This window comes from Gymnoscopelus braueri (assembly GCF_963280865.1).
Source record: "Gymnoscopelus braueri genome assembly, chromosome: 5".
In the NCBI taxonomy this organism is placed as follows: domain Eukaryota; kingdom Metazoa; phylum Chordata; class Actinopteri; order Myctophiformes; family Myctophidae; genus Gymnoscopelus; species Gymnoscopelus braueri.
In genome coordinates, this window is record NC_137606.1 from 40,738,550 (window position 1) to 40,756,338 (window position 17,789).

At 42.9% G+C, this 17,789-nt stretch overlaps 1 protein-coding gene across 1 annotated transcript in view; it reads right to left on the reverse strand.

Annotated features, from left to right (window-relative positions):
• Positions 1 to 17,789, reverse strand: part of tenm4 (teneurin transmembrane protein 4) — a 319,789-nt gene that overhangs the window by 65,076 nt on the left and 236,924 nt on the right. The window contains exons 24-26 of the mRNA XM_080429457.1: positions 13,321 to 13,475; positions 6,349 to 6,627; positions 4,899 to 5,497 (exon numbers count right to left, since the gene is read on the reverse strand). Of these exons, the coding sequence (XP_080285583.1) occupies positions 4,899 to 5,497; positions 6,349 to 6,627; positions 13,321 to 13,475 (1,033 nt within the window). The remainder of the gene's footprint in view (positions 1 to 4,898; positions 5,498 to 6,348; positions 6,628 to 13,320; positions 13,476 to 17,789) is intronic.

The following is a 17,789-nucleotide window of genomic DNA, read 5'->3' on the forward strand; positions in this document are numbered from 1 at the left end:
TAAAGTGACACAGATGCGTTCCAGGTATTAATGGGTTAAGAGTGCGTGCGCCCATTTTTGGGGGTATTTTTTCTTTCTTTCTGTCTTTCTTTTCTCTGTGTGCTCCGGAAACATTACGCCACTGTTCTTGGAAAAGTTGCACGCCGACAGTACCGTACCGCTTTGAACTATTCACTTTACAGGATAAAGACTGTCGCCCCCAGACACACACCCCAACACCACATCTGAACAAAGGAGTCAGTCCTGCAGACAGAATTGTCAATCTAGAGTAATACGGCTCTGCCCCAGCTTGATCACTGACCCCGACTCTCTCCGTCTCAATTAGTGCTTTGAGCCCAAGCCATTCCTCGGGTTGCACCGCTGAGTTCTAATGGCTGTAGCTCTGCTTTCTACTCGGCCTGTGCCTATTAGCTCGCTGGACAAGAGCGCACGCTGGGGGAGAGTCGGAAGCTCGCGCTTTCCCCCTGAATGGCCACAGATCCATTGGCATCGCATCACCTTCCGTGTCACATGCTAGCTCTCTGACCTTTCCTGCCGGGGGCCTCAACAATAGGCCGGCCACTCAGCATCAAAAGTCCCCTACAGCAACCCATTTCAGCCCTGCACCGCATCAGCATTCTTCATAGTCTCATGTGGGGCTGGTCAATTAACCCAAGATATATCAAAACGGTTATTTAGAACCAATAACTGACTTAATCTTGTAGGTTTTTATTTTTATTATACAATTTCTTACTGTATATCAACGAATTGACATGAAAAAAATCGAATAGACTTTTCATAATTGACAAAATCAATTAGTCTGATTAATTGCTTAATCCGGCCTGTATTATACTTTGTTGTACAATGGTGGTGTACAAAAAAAATCAAAAAAATCAGATCTACAAGATCACACGTTGAGAGCTTGTAGATCTGCTATTTTCCCTTTTTTTTAAATAATCGTTCATTAGTCGTAATAGAGGTAAAAGTTTGAAATAATCCTGATATTGATTTGAAGTGATATTGCCAAGATTCCTATTAATTTAAACATAATAATGTTTAAAACAGATTTAGGGGTCTTCAATTCATTTTCAGAGGACGGCTTATATAAAACCAAGGAGCTTTTGTTGATAAATAGGAGCATTACTGCCCTGCTAACTGGAGGCTAATAGAACAATTAGCCAGATTTCAGAATATCACATGAATTAATAGATTTACAGTAACCCTTAAGCTTAAGCTCTTATCACCACAGAAAAAAACTGCAAAAAAAAATAACATTAGGTCAGGAGAACATCTGTGCACGCAGATGAGGTTGCTAGGGGTTACAACAGCAACACGTCTGCTTAGAAGACATCTTTTGTTCTCCTCGCCTCTGCAACGTTGCACGTTTACCGAATTATAATGTTCTATAAGCAAAATGAACACTCTTGAGAACACATTAATTAGTGTTGGCGATAAAGGAAGGTGCCTTTTCATTTCCAATTAAAGCTAATTATGGCTTTGACCCTCAGGTGATACGGTGACCTTCAAAGCAAATTTTTGCAGAGCAAAACAAAGCGTCTTTTATTGGGTCTTATTAATGACATATGGACAGTACAGCTTTGCTTCCAGCGAAATATGAAGTCAAAATCTAATTGCCGAAGAAAAATACACATAAATTGAGCCATTTCTGACCAAATTTCCTGTTAATTAAATAAACGATCTAATGATAATTGTCCCCTACAATTTCCTAATCAAGCCTTTTCAAAGCGAACAGAAGGCATGCTTAAGGAACAACTGAGAACTGTGTATGTGGGATCATTAGGGTATTTTTCCATATCAACAACACATTATTGTGAAGCTACACAATAATGCTACATCCCTCAATGAGGAAACTTTGTTTGAGATATGTCACAGCTAGAGAACAACTCCAATTGTGCTGTGAACAGATTCTCCAGTATTCACAAAGGAAACACGAGGCATCAACGATGCTTTGTGTCACTATCATTATGCATACTGTATCGTCGCTGTCGGGTGGAAACCTTGTATGTCCAAAACCATTACTTTAAAGAAAAATTTAAAACAATTTTTGGCGAAACATGCTATTTTTAACTGGGTATAACAAGAGAACGGGAGGTCACGATGACATTCTTTTTCACGGAAGCACAGTGATTTCCTCTGTGATTAGCAACTGCTTAGGGATCGGGGATCAGGGTGACCCTGATGGTTGCTAATCACGGATCATACTGGAGATTCTGTGGTTCTTGAAAAAAATGTCAGAATGCTTAAAAATACTGGCAGAAACTACCTGCCAGCATTAGAAAGCCCCTGGTAGTGAATGTGTCCCCAATTCACATGTTAAAAAAGAAATGCAAAAAATTGCAGATCTACGTCTATGTCTCACGTGTTGTGAGCTTGTAGATCGGGTATTTTAGCAAATTTTGAGCAACACTGTTGTTCGATGAAAGTAGAACATTCATTACAAAAAGCACATAAGTTGGACATTATGGAGATAAAAGGTTTCTGCGTGACAGCGAAGATAATATAATGCAATGTTTTCTCCTCTGTCTTGCCTGTCACGTACTGTAATCACGAGGGTTGCGCTCCAGTGTACAGTAATCAAAAAAATACCTCCTGAGAAATTCAAAAATAAATAATTCAAGGGAATTCCAGTCGCCCGTCGGGTTTTGGTGGAGAGTAAAGGCCCTTACACACAGGGACGATTTTTTCATGCGAATAATACGTTTTTTTTAAAAACCTTATAAAGTCAAAGCAAGCTTCCACGGAGCGAAAAAGCGAAAAAGCGTATTTTAATTATTGCGAATTTTGCGTATATTCGCATAATCGCCGGTGTGTAATGACCTTTAGCCTCCCAAACCTCATGGACGGCTGCATGTTGATGAATTGAATACATACCGTAGGACCACAATGGAAACTAGAGTCCACAGGACTTTTGTCTTTTCTCCTATATCGTAGCTGTCGGGTGGAAACCTTATATGTCCAAAAAACATTCATTTTTGTATTCTTTTTTTTTTTTTTTAATAGTGAAAATAGCCGATCTACAAGCTCACAACGCGTCGCAACGCGACACTCTCATATGATGACGTAGGGCGTTAATTTACGAAAAACCATAAAAAATCTAAACATGGAGATACAAGGTTTCTGCCCCGGCAGCGACGAACGACATGACAGCCTGTCTCCGATGACAAGCAAATCAAACAAATAAATGTCTTCTCGCATTAAACAGAGCGTCTGATAATGTGTCAGGGTGTTACACTCCTCCAGCGAGAGGTGTAACAGCTGTCTGACCGACCAATCTGCTTAATCACACGTTTTTCTTTTTTTTTGGGGGGGGGGGGTGTCATCCAGTTAGCGCCGCATCCCTGAGTGTGGTAAGCTAGCAGACGAAACAGATTGCGCCACAGAAGTTACACAATGTAAAGGTGCTGTCCTGTCTCCTGTCTTTAGTAGCGTTGCTACTGTTTGCTTTACACTTGTGTGCTTTGACCTCAATCAATTCCTCCCTCTGGCTATGGTATTAACTTTGTTCTTTTTTATTGGATTTGGATTTGATTTATTTATTAGATACCCATTAGCTGTACTGCTACAGCAGCTACTCTTCCTGGGGTCTCAACCAGCTTCATCAACAACACAAGTTGCATCAATACACAACATTCATACAACAGACTCACCGCAAATACAATACAACACAACACAACACAGAAAACACTGACGCAAAACCTGTCCAATACATAATGATAGCTCAATATTACAATTGAATCTTTAGCATAATTGATAGATCTCTTAACTCAACGTCAATTCTGGGATGTATAGCTCATATCACATCATCTAGAGAGAAAAATTAGAACACCCCCCCCCCCCTCCCATCTTTTGAAGCAAGGCATCTTTGTGCTTCTAAGGGTTGAAAAAAGGTACATGCCAATAGATTATATCCTTTATGCGCCAAATAAGCCAAAACGTGCAGCCCTTTAGTGCGCGCGGGGGCAAAGATGAGTAACATATCCAGTAATCCTATTTGGCATGATAACGGCCAAATAGGATTACACCCCATACTTTCACAGGTCTTGTAGTGTGAGTGACACAGATATCCGAGGCATAAAGCGGTGTGCCAAAATGCTCAGCCCCAGATGTCAAATAGCTCTACGACTCCCTGCACGCCCTCAGCATTCACCCACCAATGCACTTTTAGCATTTCTCCTCCTGCAGCAAGCTGTCAATGTTTTGAGCTCAGGTATAGTGAAGCACTAATGATATTTCTAAACGTGTGAGTTGGATTTTGTGAGATCTCAGAGATTGTTACACTCGATTGTCGAGTACGCCGTCTGACACTCGAGCAAAGACCTGAAGGGCAGAAATTCACAATAATTATAGTAGTAGGAGTAATTTACGATTATTCTGTCAACAACTTTTTCAATTAATCGTTTAGTCGAGAAGCTCCATTAACCACTTAGCGTTATTTTATACTTTTTCGCAGAATGGTGTCGTGCAATAACTGTGAAAATAGCTCTACAGTAGGCCTACATCTAATATACATTATGCTATTTTCACCAGTTATCAAATGTATTTAATCCATTAAGACCTGGAACGCATCTATGTCACTTTAGATTTCTTTGGCTATTCAAAAATAGCAGATCTACAAGCTCATAGCGCGGCACCGAGTGCCGCGCTACGAGCTTGTAGATCTGCTATTTTTTTTAAAATTGTGAAAAAATATTTTTTATATTTTTTTCAAAAAAACTGTTAGGATTTCAATTTTTTTAAAGAATCGCCTCAGGTCTTAATGGGTTAACTTTTTTGAAACATAATTGCCTAATATTGACATGCCGACAATATGGATCAACTATCATTATTATATAACATCATTGATTATTTTTTATAATCAATGAAATCGAATAGTTGGAGGTGTGCTGTTCAGTACTTACTCATAGAACGTCGTCCATCCGTTGTCATTGGTCTTCGTCGCCAGGAGCCCCGAACTGCCGTGGTAGGTCATCGACGCCAGCTCTTGGCCCTGCGCGCCGACGGACTTGAGAGCGTCGTTGGTGCCGACGGTGAACCAGAACGTCTGTCCGTCGGGCACCATCAGCCACAGCGGCATTCCCGTGGTGTCCCGTCTGACGGTGACCGTGTTCCTGTTCCTGTCGGTGACGCCGCCGAGGTCCCCGTCGCCCGTGTAGGTCAGGTTGTAGAGGTGGTCCCCCGTCGTCAGGCTCTGCGTGTAGACGTGACTCCCGTTGGCGTCGAACAGGTAGAGCTCGTCGTCGATGGGCGACGACACCTCGTACATGCCGAGAGGGTTGAGGAAGGGCTTGTTCTTGCGCACGGAGCGGACGCGGACGTTGGCGAGGTCGGCGACGAAGAGCTCGCCGTCCGGCGACACCGCCAGCGACGACGGCGCGTTCAACCGGGCGTCCTTGGCGTAGCCCTCGTCGCCCGCGTAGCAGTCGCAGTTGGCGTCGTTCTTGCAGTCGCAGCCGCCGGCCGCGCCCGCCACCAGGGAGATCTCGCCGCTGGTGGACACCTGCGGTGTCAAAAAAAAGCGGTGCGTGGTCAAAGCCAAGCGCATCATCAAGGACAAGCACCACCCAAGTCACAGACTGTTCAACCCCCTACAACGACCGCGACCGGGCAAGGGGCTCTACCGCAGTATCAAGAGTTCCACCACCAGATACTGGTGTAGTTTCAATCCGGCTGCTGTCAGAATGCTGAATGGGGCATAAGCCTGAATGAGGCATAGGCCTTGTTCAGCAGCCTGACAACAGGCAGCGCAGACTTTTTCTGGCTCTTCCTGAACACACCTGTGGATTATACCAGGGACAATGACTTGGACTTTAGCCCCCCCTCGGACACACCTGTGGACTACACCAGGTACAAATGACTTTTTGTTGCACTCCCTCATGGAGCTACATGCGGATTATACTAGGGTCAGTCCACTCTAGGTGGACACGCACTGACCTTTTGCACCTTAATCCCTTGTATAACGCACTGACTTTTTTTGGTCTTTTTTATTGTGCTCCTTTTCCTCTAAGCACCTTAACGTCCATATGTATATCATGCACAGTATAAGTATAACATGCACAGTATACAATACATTGCTGCTATGCTCAGGCACCTTAGTTTAGTTTTTTTTTGTTTTTATTATCTCAGGTAATTTGTAAATATGTAGATAACTTGTCTGGCCTTCTGTTGCTCTCTTGTTTTGATCTCCTTCCCACTTACCCCCCACCCCCTCTTCTTCTCCCCCCCCCCCCTCTTCTTTCTATGGAAACTAACGTTGCGATGGGAACGATGTACAAAAAAGAATTTCACCCACTTTTTTACCTTGTAAACCTGTGATGTGACAATAAAACTGATTCTGATTCTGATTCTGACCTGCCGCACGCGGTTGATCTTCTTCTCGTCCGACTCGGCGATGTACAGGACGCCGGTGTGGGACACGGCGAGCGCGACGGCCGACTCCAGCGTGGCGTGGACGGCCACCGGGCTCACGAGGAAGTGGTCGATGCCCGGCACCTGGCAGTGCATGGGCCGCCCGGCCACGATGCGGACCCGGTGGTTCTCGGAGATCTGCAGCACCACGTTGTTGTCCAGGACGTACAGGGAGTTGTCCAGCGGGCTGACCGCCAGGCCCGTCGGCCACTCCAGACGCACCTGCGAGGAAAAAGAGGGAAGATACGCCGCGGATATGAGCTCTAGGCAGTGGTGGAAAGTAACTAAGTACATTTACTTAAGTACTGTACTTAAGTACAATTTTGAAGTATTTGTACTTTACTTGAGTATTTCCAATTTCCAATACTTTTACTTCTACTCCACTACATCTCAGAGGCAAATGTTGTACTTTTACTACACTACATTTACTTGAAATCTTTAGTTACTAGTTACTTTTCAGATACAAATTATGATATAATGAAACATACATTAACCACTTTAAACCTATTTTATACCTAGGCTATTTGAAAATAGCCGATCTATAAGCTCACAACGCGTCGCATCGCGACGCGTTGTGAGCTTGTAGATCTGCTATTTTCAAATATTTAGTACTTTTACTTTTGGTACTAAAAGTACATTTTGATGCCAATACTTTTGTACTTTTACTCAAGTACATTTTTAATTCTGGACTTTTACTTGTAACAGAGTATTTTTATATTGCAGTATTGTTACTTTTACTTAAGTAAAGAATTTGAGTACTTTTTCCACCACTGGCTCTAGGTGAAGAAAAGTACTGTGCTCATATTGATCTACACATTTTTTCACTTTATCAGAGGGTAACAATCCCTCAAGGCGAGGAGTCATTGAGCACACCGTAGAAAATAGATAGTCCACTGTGCGGTAAAAAATAGGCTCATCTTATAGCTTATAGCCTGGAAGCACAAGCATTTCTTCGGAAGTGATTTCGATCTGATAAGGAAGAAAGTTGCGTTCCGTGTAGTGTGAAGAGGGAAAACACAAAAAAACTAAGATTTTCCTGAGATTAAGGGTGATAAAAAAAAAAACAATAGGTGGGAAAAGGACAGAGAGAGGAGAACCGAGTCAAATGATCAGATTAACAGAAAAGAAGCGCGGCGCCATTGATCATGAGCACACCTTAAGGACAGGCAGCTGCATCCCTCACCCGTTCCAAGAGACTGCTTTTAGGTTATTCATTTTGTTACGGAAGCTGCAAGAGGTATAGAGTCCTTGAAGCAAAGAAATGTGGAACACTCTTATCAAATAAGAGCCCTGCTTATTATGTTATGACTTATTGTTCTGCAAAATAATGCATCAGGCCTTTAACAAGTAGAAATTATTGGATTATCTCTCTCTCTCTCTGTCTTTCTCTCACTTAAGAACCTGAGGGGAGGGGGGGGGGCACACCTGGCTTGGTCTCTTCAATGTAATATGAACCTGCATTTCGATAGTGGCTTTGGAGCACCTGACAAGAAAGTCTGATTAAAACCGGGTCTTAATTTGCAGGAAAGTACAAAGACAGTCACTACAGGGGAAGCAGCCTTAGCATCGATTTGGATACTGACTGGGAAATTGGAAAAGGGATGAAATTACCTTGCAATTACTACGGTTCGGTAATCCTTCATAATGGAGTTCACAAACCAGCTCTATGATCAGAATTGACTGGGTAGAAATCCCATGAGCATCCGGTTAAACGTTAGCAATGCTGTAAATTGCTCGAACGAACTTAAAACAGCATTTAACCACAATTTTCTTTTCTTAAGGGAAAACACAAACAGGTGGAAGATTAGAAGAGTACCAATACACACGTTTTTCCACCTGTGAATTTCTAGATGAGGATGATTTATGTTTAGGATGTATGATTTGCGAACGTGGAGGGAGCCCACCTTCGACTGACAATAGTTACAGCAAGGACGCATCAGCAAAAAATCAAATAAGAAACTTTAAGCTGCTGACTTGTGGATTTGGAAAAAAAAAGAAGGAAATTTAAAGACCCCGGGGACTTTGGATTCCACTGATAAATGTGAGGAAAAAAGCCGAGGTTGCCACATTAAATTCCGCTTCATAGGAGAAGCAACTCTGCATTCTAGAAGCCTCCCTTTCTCCAATAAAAACACAGGGGTCCTCAAACATAAAATACAACACTCAATACAGCACAGAGCAGCAGGTTTCCTGGAAGCAAGCAGCTTTCCGGAGGACGTCCGCTGAGCACATTGTGCACTGATCTATACCGACCCTGTCGACGCTCATTCCTCATTTTCTAATCTAGCCGCCCCCGCCCCCCGCTGCCTCAATACTTCAGCTAATATTGACAACTGATTCTAGGGAGATGATCGCTTAAATCTTGCCCTCCCAGTCTCCCTGGATCTCAGCAGTTTACTTGACACGCCATCTATTCGCTCGGTCTTTGAACAAAAGGAGAAGTGAGCATTGAGCGCAGCATCGCATCCCCCCCCCCCCACAACACACACACACGCTCACGCGCACACACACAAACACACAAACACACAAACACACACACACGCAGTGGAGAAGGTTTATATAATATATCTTTGGCCTCACACAACAAACATGGAGACTGGCAGTGGATACATGTCGCCTTTCAGTGAGAGCAGAAAATGCATTAACTTGAGGGGGAATGAAGGGTTGGGTTAGGGGAAGGGGATTTTCAATTTCTTGAAACCCATTTCTTGTCAACACTGGTGGTTAAATATTTCATGAGCCGGAGTGTGTGGGGTGGCTCGAGGGAGCCGTCTGCGAGGAGGTTTTCACGCCACTCCGATAAGGGGGGATATTTCCCAAGCTGGCGTCCCACATGCGGTAACCCGATCATACCCCCCCCCCCCCCCCCCCTTCGTAACAGCGGGGTAGCTGTCAGTGGCGCCTGGCATGGTCGCCAGATCGGGCACGTCGGGCCAATGGGGGCGAATTATGGATTTGCACCGACAAAAAAAAACACTTAACTATACTATTTTTACATGACATTTCTGTGTGTTGTTATAATTGGCCATTTGCCAGAAGCTCTCTCTCTCTCTCCCCTGCACTCTCTTATCAAAGTGATGGCCGTCTGCAGGAAAATATAATCCTACGTTCTATTTGAAGCTGCTCAGATTTTGAACTGAAATGTCATTGTCACCATAGCCTTAATAAAGCTCTCTGAAGTTACTAACACCCTTGATGTAAAAAAAGAAAGAAAAAAGTAAGGGTTCAGTTAATCCCATTCCAAGACATGGTTTTCACTCTGTACTCTGCAAGGGGTGGTCGGGGAATATTTTCATAACAGCAGACTTTTAAAATGGCAGAGACCTAAATGCCTTCATGTAAACACAAAGATAAACATAAAAGGATTTCGAACCGAGGTCGAACAATCTGTCTCTTGCATAGCGCAGACAAAAATACTTGTTTCCTTTGGCACAGAGTTGTACATCACACACTGGAGTCTAGAAGTCACAAAACTGAAAAAGCTTAGCTTTTTCATCAATTACCCTCCTGAACAGACAACACAAGCTGCGAGGAACTTCGAAGATATCAATGGCCTTGTCGGAGAGGGGAGGGAAATGCAAAATGCATGTTTTTATTTAAACAAAACAAAACAAAAACCAAATCAAAAAGCTACAGGAAAACCGATGATAGCCATCAATGAAGAGATGAACCTGCTCCGATAGCTTCCGAGAGCTTGAAGTAGGGGGGGGGGGGGGGGGGGGTCTGGGAGGAGGAGGGTGTGTTTGAAGTGGGAAGCTGTGTGCCCCGGATGAATTTTTAATGGATGCTTTTTACTGTCTGAGCATCTCTGGCAGTGCTTGTGCGATTTGTCATCGTTGCGCGGCTGCAGTCAGCGCTTGCCTGCGTCTCTCTCCCTCCTCCGTTTGCCAGAGCAGCGGACGGTGTGAGCTGCATCCACAAAAGGGCTTGTGGGGGAGAAAGAGAGATGGGAGGGGTGGGGGGGGGTATAAGAGAAGGCGGGGGGGGGGGGTCCCTTGGGGACGGCAGCGGGCAGCTGGAGGCTCTCCTCCTGCCTCTGAATACATCATTTCACACACTGAAAGCGTTCTCCATTGGCAGCTGAGGCCCCCTCTGGACTTGTTTGCAGGCTGGACTGTATAACGTAGACAGGGCAGAAAAACAAACCACACGGCGCTCCGCGCACACACACACACTTCTGATGTCAGCCCAGGCTCGCCTTCAGACGTCCCCCGTGAATGCCAGTGAGCCTTCAGTCACGGCCCGGCAAGTCACGGTAAATAAATAGCGCGCAAAACAGTAATAATGAAGCTAATTACACTTCTAAGCAGAGCACAATAGTTGTGGATACTAATAATGGTGGGGGAGCTCTGTGGCGTGGTTGTGTAATTAGTGGCTGTCAGGAAGTGGGCAGAAAATGTGATAACTGCGTAGATTAGGAAAACAAACAGAAGGAAAAAAATCCCTGGCTTGAGGAAATGGCCGTGTGCGAGAGTTGTTATGCACAGGCTGTTTTGTGGTTTCCATAGGCGGGTCACTGGGCCAGACGCTCATGTGACCTCAGTGCAGCGTCCTTGCCTAAGGCATGCGTTCGGTTGGGTAGAGCCGTCTGACATGTACATGTGTGTGTGCTAGTGACAATGTCTCTGTCTGTCAGTGCTGACTGCGTGTGTGTGTGTGTGTGTGTGTGTGTGTGTGTGTGTGTGTGTGTGTGTGTGTGTGTGTGTGTGTGTGTGTGTGTGTGTGTGTGTGTGTGTGTGTGTGTGTGTGTGTGTGTGTGTACTTGTATTAATACACTTGTGAGGACCAAATCTCCCCACAAGTACAGTAATAGTAGAATTTGAGAAATAGAGATTGTGAGGAGAAACAATACTTTTTAGAGTTGGGCTTAAAATTAGGAAAGGATTCAGGTTGGGGTTATGATTAGGATTAAGCATTTAGGATTTTTAGGTTTAATATTAATAATAGTAATAGCTGGCATTTATATAGCGCTTTACTCAAAGACGCTTTACATGTATGTGTGGGGGCCAGGGGAGAGGAGAAAAAAATACTTAGTTAGGAAAAAACTCACAGATAAGCAAATAAAGTTTACAGGTTAGGGTTGAAGTGGGAAGTCGTGCACCAGAAAATAGGCTACAAGCTCACAACGCATCGCAGCACGTTGCGCTGTGAGCTTGTCGATCGGCTTTAGGGTTATAGGGTTCAAAATGGCCGTTAAAAAAAGAAAAGAAAAAACCTCCGTACTAAAAGGTTGATGTCCTCACAAGTGTGGTATTACAAACCTGTGTGTGTGTGTGTGTGTGTGTGTGTGTGTGTGTGTGTGTGTGTGTGTGTGTGTGTGTGTGTGTGTGTGTGTGTGTGTGTGTGTGTGTGTGTGTGTGTGTGTGTGTGTGGTAGTAGTGGGGTTACAGGGTCATGTTCCTCATCAGCCTGCAGCTATAGGTCATACGGTACAGCTGGTGCTAGTGGACACAGATCCTCCTGGGAGCACACTCCCAGCACTCTAGGACCCATGTCCATCTCAACCTGCCATCCTTTTACTGCAGGGGTCTTCAACAAGGGGTCCGGGACCCCTACGGATGCTCAGAGTTACTACAGGGGGGGGGGCAACTAATCTTTGTCTGATAGGAACTTTTTTTTTCTGCGGGAACATTAGCCGAATATAGCAGATCCACAAGCTCACAACGCCTCGCAGATCGACTATTTTCGGCAAAGAGGTTTGGTGTAGGCGGCAAAAAAGAGCAGACCAAGTGCAGGTTTTCTAATTATTGAATTTCTAATTTCAATCCGGGAACGCATCTCTGTCACTTTAGATGTCTTTGGCTATTCAAAAATAGCAGATATACTATGAGCTTGTAGATCTGCTATTTTAGAAAAATCGTGAACATGTGTGCAAATCTTTGAATGTACATGAACATTTGTAACTCAAATCTTTGCTTTTGGGGGGTCCCTGGAATTTTTTTTTTTTACAAATGTTCGCTTTAAAAATATATATATTCAGTGAATATATATATTTTTAAAGCGAACATTTGTAAAAAAAAATTTTATTTATTCACACAAAAAAAAAACACGATTTACTGTCTGAAAATGCACATTAACATGAATCCAACACAACGCTACACATTGATAGTACTGTTAAACAAGTCTACGAAGCTATCTATGAAAACGTTGAATCTGCAACACAATTTTATACAATATGTACTAGTGGTGGTCCGGGACTACCTGCTTCATCTCACTCTCAGCTAAGGGGTCCTTGGCCTGAAAAAAACGTTGAAGACCCCCTCCTTTACTGTTTCCCTTGCCCTTGTTTTCTCTGTCTCATAATATGAATGATTGTCACCATGATGAAGATAGTTATTATTTATCTAGAAACGTGCTGCTATGTGAATTCACCCCCTGCCCACTTTTCACTTTCATGTTCATTGCCCAGGTTCATTAGCCACACTGCTTCTTGAATTTGAAGATAATTAGCAAATCTTGAGTCATTCTTTGAGGAAAAAAAATCTATTCTGCATTGCGTTCAAGTGAGTTTTGCTGCTGGCTGTTTTTATAATCATGTGTGGGAACTTGTAATCTGATGCCATACATAATAATTGTCCAGGCAAAATTTGGTGTTTTCTTTTCTTTCTTTTCTTTCCTTTTTTGTGCCTACTTATTTACCCCCAATTTAGTCGTTTTTCCTCCCGACACACACTGCCAGTGGTGTTTAACCACTTTCAACTTGGATGTTTTATTTTATTTTTTATAATAATAATAATAATTGTATCCCCCCAAAAAATAGCGAAAATAGCAGATCTACAAGCTTGCAAAGCATCGTGTGGCGACACAGCTATGTTTAGGACTGAGCTTTTTCTGACGTCAGACGGACGGACGGACGGACGGACATACAGGGTGGTGTCAGTGAACGGGGGGGTCAGGGGGTCGGAGGGGTCATACCTGGGAGATGTCCATCACAGCATCACAGCTGAGAGGTCGGGCAGAGGTCAGGTCGTTAAACCCCAGGAGAGTGGAGATGATGCCATTCTGGTCGATCCTACGGATCATGGTGCCGTCCACGAAGAAGAGCACGCCGTACTTGTCCACCGTGATGCCTGCAGGTCACCGACGGTCAGCAAAGCGCACAGGGAGAGAGAGAGAGAGGGAAATTATCTATCGGTTTAATTTATTTTAAATCCATCTGTGACGCGATGTGAGGCGGCTAAATGGCAATTAAAAGCTAATGACTGAGATCAAAACTAATGTCCGAATTGATTTCGTGCGGATCGATGGCGAAGAACAATAGAGTCGTCACACGAAAGGCCAGGTATCGATTCCATAACGACCTGAAATGAGGTGTTCGGGACAAAGTCACGAAAGCTACGTCTCTTCCTTGCTCATACTTGTGCAAGAATCTAAAGCCTGATGATGTCTAATCTAATCAGTTGCACCGCCGGTGTCGCTCACCAAAAATAGCCGATCTACAAGCTCAACTCGCATCCGCGGCGCGTCATAAGATTGTGGATCGGCTATTTTCAGAGAGCAACATCAACCAAGCAGTGGTGGAAAAAGTACTAAAATGTTTCACTTAAGTAAAAGTATCAATACTGCAATGTAGAAGTAGCCTACTCTGTTACAATTAAAATTCCGGAATTCTAAATTTACTTGAGTAAAAGTACAAAAATATTGGTATCAAAATGTACTTAAAGCACCAAAAGTAAAAATACTAAAATGTTTGAAAATAGCAGATCTACAAGCTCACAACGCGTCGCGATGCGTCGCGATGCGACGCGTTGTGAGCTTGTAGATCGGCTATTTTCAAATAGCCTATGTATAAAATAGGGCTAAAGTGGTTAATGTATGTTTTATAATATCATCATTTATATCTGAAAAGTAGTAACTAAAGTTTTCAAATAATTGTAGTGGAGTAAAAGTACAATATGTGCCTCTTGGATGTAGTGGAGTAGAAGTAAAAGTATTGGAAATAGGAAATACTCAAGTAAAGTAAAAATACCTCAAAATTGTACTTAAGTACAGTACTTAAGTAAATGTACTTAGTTACTTTCCACCACTGCAACCAAGTATAAACTAGGCATAATGATGTGAATGCAAACACAAGGACTTGTTACACATGGTGAATTCCCACAGCTCCAGCAACACATTCTCACTCCAAGTCGTCCCATACAGGCCGCCACTGGGTGAGTGTCACCAGTCGCCCCTGGCCGACGCCATGAATGTCTTCTAACGTCTTGTTTAGATCACAGTACACTTCTATAGAAATCGTATGGCTTTGACAATTAGACGCCAAAGACACAAAAATGTTGCTTGATATCTGCGTTAGTCCGTTAGTTAGCTGTGACGTATTAAAGGGATAGTTCACCCCCCAAAATGACTTATTTTCTATCAATTACACACCCCATGGAGACTTGAATTCATGGAGATGTTTTAGTTTTTGTCGCATTCCTAAGCCAATAATATGATGGCCGGCGTCGGCTCCGGTAGGAGACTCAAAGTGTCAACTTTGAGTCTCCTACCGGAGACATTAGCATCTTTCCGCCGGTAATTATTTGGGTGAACTATCCCTTTAAGTCGATCATTCATCTTGCGTCAATGGGTGGAGGGTGAAGCCAGCTAGCTCCTACCTCCCATCCAGCCGGGGAGGTGAGTCATCTTCAAGAGGGAACAGATCTTGTCTTTTGGCACTTTTCCACTGCATGTTACTACTGTGGCTCAACTCCACTTCACTCTGCTTTTTAGTTTTTTTCCGTTGGGCAAAAGTATTACCTGGTACAGTCCCTGGTACCTTTTATGTAGCACCTCCGTCGAGCTGACCCAGTGCAGTCTCATTGACGTTCATTGTAACGTACTACAGTTACAGTATGTGTAAGGCAGTGGTTCTCAAACTTTTTCATGTCAAGGACCCCCAAAATGATATGTATTTGGCCGCGGACCCCCATCTAAAAATATGTTGTTCCAGGGACCCCCCAGAAGCAAAGATTTGAGTTACAAATTTAAAAGTTCTCTTTAAAAGATATATATTCAAAGATTTGCACAAATTTTCTAGATTTTTCAAAAATAGCTGATCTACAAGCTCATAGCGCGGCACTCGGTGCCGCGCTATGAGCTTGTATATCTGCTATTTTTGAATAGCCAAAGTATAAAAGGTCATAATTATTCTAATGCTATATTTACACATTTTACTGGGTACCCCCTGGAACCCCCTCAAGTACCCCTGGGGGTCCCCGGACCCCACTTTGAGAACCAATGGTGTAAGGGAATGAGAATGTGTTGGCTGCAGAAATCTGTGTTTCACTCATCAACACTATGAGCCTGGGAGCCACTGCAAAGGGGGAGAGTATCTGCTCCGCTCCGTCTACAGTATGTATTCTCTTTTCTTTTCTTTTTTTTTGTCGTTCTGTACTTTTTCAGTGCACTGCCGCATGGTAATTTGTTTGACCATGCATTTTACTGTGTTTTTTGGCTACTATGTCTTGTTTTTTTGTATGACCTGTTGTGAAGTGCACAGAGACCCCTTGGGGTGATGTTGCACTATAAATAAAAATAAACTGAAACTATGTATGGAATCACTGTTCTGATGTTGTTGGGTACTTTTCTCCCTCTCATGTTCGTTTTTTGATTGATTGAATACTTTATTAACACGATTATTAACAGTACATGTAGTACAGTCAAAGGTTATGCTAAAAGGATAACACAAAAAAAATGTGGTACATTGTACTCAATTCATCAGTAAGACATACAATATCAGTAAAAGCTCAATAGCAGCTAAATGTGTATTGACAGAAGGAGGGGTGGGGGCGGAGGGGCAGAGGAAGCTACTACCAAGGTGTTCAAAGGTATTATACTAAGCCATATTGTATGTTTTAGGTCATCCATTCTTTTAGGTTAGTTTTGAGTTTGTGTAGGCAGTTGGGTACTTTCCTCGCTCTCTCGCGTCTGTCTCGTTCATATCTGTCCTAGGGCTGCTTGCACAGCAGGCTGAGCGACATTCTCTTAATGAACGCTGCTGTAAACCTTCCGCAAACCTTCCAGTTGGATATAAATGTTATTTTGGTACATGAATCATCCCTCCCGACGCGAGGTCAAAACGTGAGGATGTGTTCTGATGACTGATGCACCTTGCAGCTATGGAAGAGCTAATGCTCAGGGAACATGGAGGAATGAATATACAGCACTTTTATAAATAAAAATAAAACAAAATCCATTGCTTGAAAATCACCGACAGCCAGCTCGCTAGCTCATTGTGGAAAATACAAAACACACACAGAAAATAGAATCCAATATGTGGAAACTGTAAGAGTATTGATCCAGTCCCTGGCATGTCATTCCTTTAGCTATCCAGCAATGCAGTCTATCAGAAACGCTGCATGCAATTTCCCCACAGGGATCAACAAAGGCTCATCTTATTTCTTATCTTATCTTATCTTAGAAAGACACGTGGAAAACAGGGGGAAACATTTCAATTCATTTGCATAATAGGCCCCAATATTCCTCCCATAAACAGATATTTCAGAATTTCACCTATGCCAGCATGCATGGATTGAAAGAATTATTAGGATACATACAGTAGCTTCCTCAAGGATTTATGGATTTAAGTATCTTTAATAGATTTAGTTTCACTATCTAAAGACAACACTCAATTATTTAAGATAGTCAAAGGGACAGCGCCCTCAATACCTTCATACCTCATTCTTTAAAAATTGGCCTGAAAAAAACATCTATCAGGAGACCACTGGGGGAGGTAAATGTCATTTTACCCATCTCTTTTGTAAATATAGTGTTTGTTTTGTTGATGACATGTATTATTGTGTAAATCTTTTATGCTATGTTGATGAATTGAATGCATAGGACCACAATGGAAACAAGTCCCCAGGACTTTTTTTTGCGTTATCCTTTTAGCCTTAATGTCTTACTCCTTACAGTACCACCTGCTGTTTACATTTCTGAATAATAAAGTATTTAATCAATCAATCAATCAATCAATCAATCAATCAATCAATCAATCAATCAATCAATCAATCAATCAACTATAGGGCTAGCTCAAAGACAACACAAATAACTGACAGACTGATTGATAACAGTGTGTGTAGTGTAGTGGTTCCCAAACTGGGGGTCAGGATCCCCAGGGGAGTCCCCAAAATATTTTGGGTGGTCCCCAGATGGTTAACCTAAATCTGTTTTCTCACAGTAAACAAACCAACATACAGTAATAAGTACATGCAGGGTATCTGCACATTTCTAAAGTTACAATTTAAGGACTTTTAAGACCTTTTTATTACCAAATTGGCCAAATTGTCAAATACTACGTAAGAAAGAGGAAAACATTGTGAAAATAGCCGATCTTGTAAGCTTGTAGTTCGGCTATTTTCACAATATTTATGTGTGGAACCGAGCAAAACTAAATGTAATGC